Below are 10854 nucleotides of genomic sequence, written 5' to 3' on the forward strand. Positions count from 1 at the left end.
CAATTTTTTTTTATTTTCAGATTTAAAGTAGGTACCTTTTGAAACATCAAACTAGTTTCTATGTTGCTGGATTCGTCAATATATAAACTCAAAACAAAAACGGCCGTTTTAACTTTAACTTTGGACGGATAGATTGACGAATCCAGCAACATAGAAACTAGTTTGATGCATTCAAAAGGTACTTTAATACAAGATACAGTAACGTAGCGGCCCCCTTTTTTTAAATATCTTTTGTTAAATTGAAATAATCACGATTATTTAGCAGTGGCGCTAGTGTGCACGTTGATGGACTCTTAAAAGTACATTTTCCTTTCTGCCTTGTACAATTGCACATCTCTGTGAGCAAATATTGAAATGAGAAAGATTGCTGCCTATATTTTTGAATTCTTACAATTAACGCCTTAATGTACAGAACATAAGGTTGACGTTCCTTCTGAAACTTTAGTACAATTGAGCACTATTAGTTATTTATGGAATTCCAGTGGTATCGTTGTGATAGTCAATAAGTGGGTAGCAGCCATTGACATATATATCTCAGGACCGGCCTTACGTGCACTTAAAATGGATCACGAATTCGAGCCAATCGTGTAGTCTAACGCAACTATAATTTCCGACCAATGGCGCGGCCGCGCGCGTGTGATGCGAACTCATCAACCAATCGCGTTGCAGCGTTTTCACACCGCTGTACTGGCCCCATTCATGCTCCATTCTTATTGCCCGTAAGGCTAGTCCTGAGATATATATGTCAATGGTAGCAGCTGAAGCAGATTATTGAAGTATGCTTGTTAATGTTGCGCCATTTTATTTGAGCGGGTTCTAATTCGATAACAATAATCTATTAGCGATTTCAATACCTACCTACTGTGTGAATGTTTATTTCTCATGCTCTGAAAGTTGGTCATTGTTGTTCTATGAAGAGTGCAGAAAGTGATACGTTTCTGCTCTAAGGCATTATACTTTCCAAGTAGGTTTTATAGATTTTTTTAAAGATAAACAATTACAATTTGGTTTTGAATGGATTTGCTAAACATCTGATTCTATTCCATATGAACTACATAATAATAAAATAATAAAAAGCCTCTTTATTTTCTTATCAACTACTTACAAACGTATCATTTAGGTACATAGAATAAATGAAAAATTTAATTCATTAATATAACTAATTCTAAGTATGTACTATGTTTACCTTTTTATTTTAACTTATTTTAATTATACTTAATTTAATGTTTGTGCGTTTAATAATTAAATGTTGATAGGAACCCCATTTTATTGGGTATAGGCCTCCTCCAATTTGTTCCATTCGTCTCTGTCTTTTGCCTTATTTAGCCATTTTTGACCGGCCGTGGCTACTATGTCGTCGCTCTATGAACTACATACCTACATAAAAACCGTTTTGAAGATTTTCAATGTATGGAACAAAGTTTTGATGAGTTCTCTGAAATTATTAATTTTCTTTGAACATGAAGGTAAAATCGATAGCTATTGAGGAACGATATCCTGTATATAAACCATTAATGGAAGTGATTAATTTACTTTGAACAATTTCATAATGTACCCGTAAGGAATTAATTCAATTTTCCTGAATTCTGTTTTCTGACTCAGTAATAAAACCCACTATAAAGTCGAGTGAATCCATCCCTGTATAAACGTTATCTGCAGACTAATTTAAACACATTGACACGATATTTATACTTAAGCAGGTACTTATGGGCTAGAATAGCATTCACATTTCACCCGCATCGTTTATAATACCTTAGTTGGGCCACTTCGCAGTTAGTACACATATTGCACATAGCTGACCCGCTCCGCGAAGCAAACGCAAAGATGAATTGCCTTCGCGTGCTTCTTTTTTATTTTTGTACGGACGCGTTTGCGGCCAGTGTCGATGTCAAAACATATAGTGGTTATAGAGAATATCAGGTGATAGGCGACAAAGAAAGTCTTGATAGATTTGAAGAAAGCGTTAAAAGGTTTGAGGCAAGTATTGTTGTTTCACGAAGTTGATTTCGAGTCAATATTCTGCTTTTCCGAGTTATCTTAGAACAATAAACGCTTTTTGAAACTAGTTAACAATTTTGTAACGGTAAACGCTTTTTTAAATTGCTGAACTTTTTTTTAAGTAGGTATCTAATTAAATAAGTTACTTAGTAACTGTATATTTTTTTCTTCTCTTAATCTTAATCAAAGTGTAATCGTTCTTTAAAGGCTCCCTTTTCGACTGAACTCTGTATGAATAAAGATAGTAATTGGCCACTAGAGTCTGTGCGGAAAGAGAAGAGTCGTAAAATGTATGGGATCCAATACAATCTACGACTCTTTCTCTTTCCGCACAGACTATAGAGTAATTGGCCTTTCCTAACAAATCAGAAAGAAACAAGCCAATTGAAACCTTATTGTTAAGAGCGGCCAATTACAATGTAGTGGTCAACAACTACAGCAGTCACAGATAGTTATTCTTAATACAGAATAACCAATTACCTTGACCTTTAAGCCAATCTTATTCTAAAGTTATCAGTTAGGGCGGTTTCGCACTACGTCTGATCCGAATCCGATCCGAACCCGTGAAAATATGGTCCGTTGTAGCCGTAGAACTATTTCTATGGTAAGTTTCGCACTACATCCGATATCCGTCATCCGATTTCTTTCCGTCATTCTAGAATCTCCATTCCGGAGAAGATTTTTGACGGACCGAAGTAGCCTTAGTATTATTTGTATGAACGCTCGCGCACTGCGTCCGAGTTAAAGCCGAGCTGCGTACGAGCAGAGGGGCAGCCGGGCGGGCGGGGTATGCGGATAGGACTAGTGCGTAAGCGAATATCCGAATTCGGTCCGAGTTATCTAGACCCATATTTTCACGTGTTCGGATCGGATTCGGATCGGACGTAGTGCGAAACCGCTCTTACTGTTATTTAGACGGCGCGCGAATTTGTATACGATTTTAGTTACATTCCGGACCATTGAGGTTACATCAATTCAGCCGACCGATCAAATGACGCAATGTAATGATTTGAAACTTGCATGCGAATTCTCGCACCGTCTAAATAAGCCTTAAATCTAATTCCAGGAACAGTTTCTCATTAAACGCTACAGTGCAACTTCGCTTCAAACGCTTGTGTCACCAGAGCTGGTGGCCCTGTTTGACGAATCCGTTCAGAAGCTAAACCTGCGAGCCACGCTTGTTTTTGACGATATATCCGAGTGAGTTTGAAATTAAATCTACGGATCACTAGCGCGCAGATTACCTCCACTATGTGGTGGCTTTATATGTTGTATTTTTACTCGTTTGATTTGGCTAATGCCATGATTTTTTTTACGGAAAGTATTTCCTTGCCGGCGTCTATATTTCCGAGCTCATATAACCCGGCAACCTTCAAATCAAGGGTAAACAGGCACCTTCTGGGCAGACTCGCTCCATCGTAGGCCACGTCTTCGCCTCGGCTAGTCTGTGGCCATGAGTAAGCCCATTTATAATATAAGAAGAAAAAAAGGTAGACTATATTTGCAAGAAGGAGAGAATCCAATTAAATCCTTAACCTTTTAACCGCCGTAGACTGATATATAAGACATACAAAATCGGGCTAATTTTGCCGCGGTCTGTTAAATAAGACAAAACCTCGTGTAACTTCGTACCTCCCGGCGACACAGACACGCTCAATGACAAATTATATGTGGCGTTATGTATGAAAAGGGACCTTATTGTCGATGGCGCTTACGCCATTATTATAACGATGCTCCGATGTAAATATAATGCCGCGCGACGCTGTGCGGCTAAGCGCCATCGACAATAAGGTCCCTTTTCATAGATAATGCACCATATGGCGGTTAAAAAAGCTGACTCGTAAAAAACACGGAAACATACGTTACTCTGCGTACCATATTTAATAAAATCTGGCTAGCAACATTTTAAACACAAGTAATCCCTGTACTTACCTGGTTGTTTTTGAGGTAAAAAGTTAAAACCCGCGGAATTGCCGTAATTATCTTCCATCGCAACTTTCGCGCGGCGCGCCGTATCTTGTGTTCGCGTCTAATTTAGAAGAACTTGAAGGTATATTTTAAATAGAGTTTTGATATTTTGAATATTTTATTATTTTTAGAATAATACAGCAGGAAAAAGCCCCCAGTCTAAGAAAGAAAGGATTCTCTTGGTCTGCATACTACGACATTGATGATGTAAGTTTAAACCCATGCACTTTTTATATTTTGTTATTTTTTAGGGTTCCGTACCCAAAAGGTAAAAACGGAACCCTATTACTAATACTCAACTGTCCGTCTGTCAATTGAAATTTTCACAGATGATGTATTTCTGTTGCCGCTATAACAACAAATAGGTACTAAAAACTATAGATAATGGTACGGAACCCTTTGTGCGCGAGTCCGACTCACACTTGGCCGGTTTTCTTTTATATCCACACGGTATCGCTGCACTTTTTTTTCCAAAATTTCAAACCCTTGACTTTTATCTCGAGAGGCGTCTCGCCACGTATCACAATACTATGTAAAATGTAAAACTAGTATAAATCGACAGCGTCAATTTAACTAGCCTTCTTTTCAATAAAAAAAGTGTTTTATTGAGGCGCTCTAACAATAAACAGCAAGTCCAGTTTGCTAAATAATGAAATATCCACCACAAAACTTATCTTCACTACATAGTATGTATATAAAACAAAGTCGCTTCCCGCTGTCTGTCCCTATGTATGCTTAGATCTTTAAAACTACGCAACGAATTTTGATGCGTTTTTTTTTAATATATAAGTAGAGTAATTTAAGATGAAGGTTTATGTATAATTTGTTAACCCGTGCAAAGGCGGGGCGGGTCGCTAGTCTTACTTATAATTCCTAACAGATATACGGCTACCTCCACAACATGAGCGCGACGTACCCTCAATGGGCCGAGTTGGTGGTGGGCGGGAAGAGCTATGAAGGCCGACAGATCAAGGGACTGAGGATCAACACGCCAGAAGGCAGGGCCGAGGGCAAGCCAGCTGTCTTCATCGAGTCTGGCAAGTTTTACTATCACTACATAGTATAAAACAAAGTCGCTTCCCGCTGCTGTCTGTCCCTATCTGTCTGTCTGTCCTATCACTATGTATGATTTTGATGCGGTTTTTTTTAATAGATAGAGTGATTCAAGAGGAAGGTTTATGTATAATTTGTCAACCCTTGCTGTTGTGCCGTGAAGTTACGGAAGATGCCGGTGGTGGGAAAGTTACGAAGGCCGACAGATCAAGGGCCAATAAAACCAAATAGTTTCCGTTAACTTATTTTATTTCTGTGGTCATATAATTTTGATGACCAATAAATAACAAAATCACTACATAGTATAAAACGAAGTCGCTTTCCGCTGTAGTCTGTCTGTCTGTATGTATGCTTAGATCTTTAAAACTAATACGCAACGGATTTTGATGCGGTTTTTTTAATAGATAGAGTGATTCAAGAGGAAGGTTTATGTATAATTTGTTAACCCGTACGAAGCCGGGCGGGTCGCTAGTTAAACATATTATACAGTTACAGCAGATGCCGGTGGTGGGAAAGTTACGAAGGCCGACAGATGAAGGGTTAATGAAACCAAGTAGTTTCCGTTAACTTATTTGATTTCTGTGGTCATATAATTTTGATGACAAATAAATACCAAAAAGAAATATCCGAAATTGATTATAAAACAGAAAACTAAATACAACAAATAAATGACAAATAAATGATCAATCAATCAATCAATCAAACAGGAAACTATGTGTGAACACATAGTCTCAAATAGTTATTGAAAAAAAAAATGGCCACACTCTAACTTTTTGCAGGCATCCACGCTCGGGAATGGATCACCCCCGCCACGACGACCTATTTCATCAATCAACTGCTCACGAGCGACAACCCTGACATTGGGGCCCTGCGGAATCAATTCGACTGGCACATTTTTCCTAGTGTCAACCCTGATGGCTATCACTTTAGTTTTACTAAAGTAAGTTTTTAACTTGATTAGTTTTGTTGTACCTTTAATATATTTTTTACATTTATTATTTGTTTTTTTTTATGCTTTAATGTTTTTTTTTCATATCATTATTATATAATTTGAGATTAATTATGATTCAAAAGTACCTGATTATTCAAGTGTCAACCTGCAACTGCTGTCTGTTTACATAAAACTTCCGACTGAAGAATAATTTATATTGAAGTTGAATTTAAGTGGCTTTTTTATGTGTTTAAATTTCATAACCTATTAACAGATTGTAATGAGTATACAATTAATGAATATTTTAGGACCGTATGTGGAGAAAAACTCGTTCGAAATCAAGCAACGGCTGCTACGGAGCGGATCCGAACCGCAACTGGGACTACAACTGGCTTAGTAAGAACAACACTGAATAATTGTGACGTTATCTATGAAAAGGGACCTTATTGTCGATGGCGGTTACGCCAATATTAACGATGCTCCGATATAAATACAATGCCGCGCGACGCTGAGCGGCGTAAGCGCCATCGACAATAAGGTCGCTTTTCATAGATAATGCCCCAATTTGCCTATTTTATGGACTAACTGCAGAAAAAATATTCATAGGTACTTAGTTGTTTTCATTACTTTTATTTTAATTGGTTTCATGGGGTTATCAAAATTATGCAGCTTTAATTTAAGTTGCATGCATAATGTGCTCGCGTAAGCTGTTTAACTATAAAGCTGTAATTTATATTATTTATATGTATTGTTGTGTTGACGTTATATTTATAGCTACTGTTTGTTGATGAATATTTTTTGTTTTTGTTTTGATTTTATGTTCATGTTCTGCCTTGCTGGTATTATTATATTAAAAGACTTAGCGCCCAATTTACCGGCTGTATGTACATTATACATATCAAACACACAATGTTATATTTTATAGGTTTACTGAGTGCGAATACCCATTATCTTAGCAAGATATTATTGAGTTGAAATAATTTTACAAACAGTGTCTATTTGATTAGACATCTCAAGTCCTAAACTAAGTAAACAATAGAAGTGGCGTAATCAACTTAAACTCAAACCAAACCTAATTCGCTTTCAATTTGTTCAATAACATCCACTAAACTCCCGGGATCTGATTCATTCAAATATTAAATTAAGCTTAGTATTAAATTAATATATTAAGTATTAGTATTTATTCGAAGGTCTCATAGTAAAAGTCGCTCATTGTTTACCTACATCGTAAGCTGTCTTTTACGCACACCTCATGGTATAATACTTAAATTTCAGAGTACGGAGCGAACGACAACCCCTGCGATTACCAGGTCTACGGCGGTTCCAAGCCGTTCTCCGAGATCGAGACCCGAACCCTGTCTCAGTACATCTCCAACGTGGAGAACCTTCTCGGCTACATTGCTTTCCACGCAGATGCTCAGATGCTGCTGCTCCCTTATTCGGACTCAAAGGAGCATAATGATAACTATAATGACTTGGTAACTAAAAAATATCCATCCATTTTATATCACCCGTCTTCGAATAAAGAAGTTCTCTCATCCTCATGACTTGCTCCTTGCTTTATGTTGGATCCCTCATCCAGGATTGTAAGTTGTACCGGTGCTTTTCCGTCTGTTGTTGTCATTCGTAACAGGAAATTCTTAAGTCTATGGCATATTGAATTTTTCCTCAGGTAACAATCGGCAAAACATCTTTAGACTACGGGTACAAGGTGAATCATGCTAAATATGATGGCCCTGCTACCGCTGCGGAAGTTCTATGTAAGATATTTTTCACCTACATATTTAATATAAGAGCGTTTCATTTTCAAATTAACTAGATTGTGACGATGCCAAGAGCTACATCAACTGTGTTCCTGTCCAAAAAATATCAGTCATTCAGCGATGGAATGTGGCCAGTTTTTTTAGCACATTTGACATCGGAGGTGACATCGGAGTGGGGGGTAATTGTGTATTAAGTTCGTACATATATTGAAAGCGTGCAATTTTACGTTATTGGTTGTTGTTTAGTTACCTAATCCCTAACCCCAACCCTACCTAATCTCAAACCAAGATCCAAACTAACCCGATAAAACTGCGTTAACGATAACATCGGTGGAGATGGTCACTTCGAGTTTCATTAAGAATAAAAAAGTACTCGTGTGTTCTAACAAGTAACTAAACAGAATGTGGTAGAGTGATGAGTCCATAAATGCATATTTTTCAGACAAAGCGTCAGGCGGCAGCATGGACTGGGTGCGGTTCGCTCTTGGAACCCAACTGGTGTACACGTACGAGCTGAGAGGCTACTATTTCTACTGGCCACCAGCGCTGATCTACCAGCAAGGAGACGAGGTCACACAGATGATGTTGGGACTGTTTAAGGAAGCCGGGAATCTCGGATACTACAAATAATGTACTGTTTTTCTTTGTTGTTAGAATCGTTTTAGTTTTCTTCGGTCATATACGGAGTGAAAGATACTTTGAGAATCTGTAACGTATTAATTTTAAGGTTTACTTTTACATATTTTTTCATAATGCTAAGCGAATTCATAGTCGAACTTGCGATTATATTTTGTCTCGCTAAAGATTTCGAAATGTTAACGAAATCAATAAAGTCAGTAATATTATTTAGATTTTTTTTTTCGCTTTATAAGACTGACTATTAAAAATATATTCCCGAGGCAGTGACAAGATAGAAATTAGTGTAAATGTACCTTTTTCCCTGCGGGCTGCTTAAATGGCATTCAAAAGGGTACCTACTATTACTTGTTCCAGTGACGGCGTTAATTTTACTTACTTTTTATTCGATATTTCTAGGATTAACCCCTCGTATGCGGCCTGTCAAATTTGATAATTGAAAAAGCGACCTTGACATTTAAAACAATAGATTTAAATTCTCACGCACGGATCCGTGTTTAAGCGTACGAAGGGTTAAGGTTGTAGAAACATAGAGAGTACTCTCTCCAGCCGGGTGTATAGCAACATTTGCAACTGATACTCGAAACTTCGTAAGCGCGATGTAGGAGATGTATGGCGATTTACAAGATTGCATTAGAATCATGTATCATTAACGTTGACAGACTGAGACGACGCCACAGGGTGTCTCACTCCATAAAATTGGTTGATGCTATAGGAATATAATTATAAACGACACATTCTTGTCGTCTTCTATAGAACATAATAAGATATGATATGTTGACTTACTTACCTTGTAAAGCTTCTAAACGTTATCCTTGAAGCCACGATAGTGCCCGGGCGCCAGCGGTAGGTACCATAGTTCTGAATCAACATGCACTCCGAGACAGCTATATATCACCATTACGTTTAAACACAACGCCTAGATTCGGAAAATATTAACTTATCATAGTTTAAATGATATTAATAGAACCACCTTTTGCACTTCAACATACCGTTTTTAAATGTACACTACCTACATACCTAAATACTCGTACATATTGGACCAGTGGACCCTTGTTAATCGATTAATAACTTATTGTAGAAAGTTTAACGTTTATTATATAAGGCTTATCTTTTTGACGATGGTCTGACGTTGATCTGACGTATGAAAAATGTCAGCATAAAAAAGTCCAATATTCTTTAGTTTACGAAGTGTCTATGGCAAACTAAACATAAATTTGGTCAAACCAATTTGTCAGTAAATAGGAATAAATAAAAACGATACTCGTCCTTTTCTTTTGGGTGCTAGTACTAGTGTAAGACAAATATAGTATGATTCTCTCTGGCTATGTTTGAAATGAGACAGTACTTTGACACACTTTACATATAGTAGTAAATGTTGTATTAAATATGTAGCTTTAAACTCACCTCCGCCGCCGGCCATGGCTTTCCGAAAAGCTTTCTGTTATCATGCATCCTTTCAAAGTCAAAGAGAATATGAATGGCAACCATAGATGTATTAATGGCAACGCATTCGCATGACGTTGTCAGTTGAAAGTGATCTCGAAACTTTCAGTCGATCAGGATCAGAGCAAAGAGAATATACCACTACGTTAAGAGCTGGCTTTATTCCTGTGATATTTCCTTCGCTTTGCGCGCCGCGTGCGTAGTTCGCGTATGTCCACAATTGTGATATTTTGTACAATCAGTTGTGTTCGTTGACTGTGCTAGTGTACTAACTAGGCAGCATGTGTTTTTAGGCAAGCTGAGACTTGTATCCTGAAATCATAATCCGGGCAAACTTGCTTGATCTCGCTCGGTACAAGCAAAGCAATGGAAACCAGCACTCGTGATTCGCTTCTGATAAAAAGATGATAAAGATGATCTTAAAGGTAAGTAACGATGTGTTCCATTCCATATATGTTTTTCATACATTAATTATGACTTAATGCCATATGGTATTTTCTACTAAACAACTATTGGGTATACATACCTACTTTAATTATGATAAAAAAGAAAACATGACAACACATTATAATTTATTTAATGTTATTGAATAATTTAATTAACGTTTACCTATTAGTAAATATTATACTTTCTAAATATGTGTTAATACACACAAAACTACACAATAATAAAAACAAAAACTACACAACTACCTACGTCTCCAACCCAAGTAAGTTTAGTCCAAAAGCTCCCAACTACCTATGGTCCCAAAGAGTTGAGATATTTGAGTTACATCTTTTAGGTGTGACTGTTATATAAATGTGGTGTGGGTCTTGGGCAATTTTTTTTTATAAATGGAAGGAAAATCCAGACAAGCAAACAGACCATTGGCAATTACTTATATTTATTTATAAGTACATGAATTTGTCTTTACCCGAGAAGGGGTTCTTGCTTAAGCGGGCCACTCACACACCTGCCGCAGGGGCAATATTGGAATTGGACCCTTAATTGTGATGTGTGTAGAAAAGCAGGGGCAATTTTTAGATTGGGCCTGCAGCAGGGCGGCAGGGGCGCAAGACC

At 37.4% G+C, this 10854-nt stretch overlaps 1 protein-coding gene across 1 annotated transcript; it reads left to right on the forward strand.

Annotated features, from left to right (window-relative positions):
* Positions 1–1460: 1460 nt before the first annotated feature.
* LOC134649073 (zinc carboxypeptidase-like) lies at positions 1461–8392 on the forward strand. The gene is made up of 9 exons (XM_063503789.1): positions 1461–1466; positions 3065–3198; positions 4098–4173; positions 4847–5003; positions 5799–5959; positions 6259–6346; positions 7226–7428; positions 7623–7710; positions 8156–8392. The coding sequence occupies exons 1-9, from the start codon at positions 1461–1463 to the stop codon at positions 8341–8343; spliced, it is 1101 nt and encodes a 366-aa protein (XP_063359859.1). The 3' UTR covers positions 8344–8392.
* Positions 8393–10854: the final 2462 nt, after the last annotated feature.

The sequence above is a fragment of the Cydia amplana genome, chromosome 6, assembly GCF_948474715.1.
Source record: "Cydia amplana chromosome 6, ilCydAmpl1.1, whole genome shotgun sequence".
Classification (NCBI taxonomy): domain Eukaryota; kingdom Metazoa; phylum Arthropoda; class Insecta; order Lepidoptera; family Tortricidae; genus Cydia; species Cydia amplana.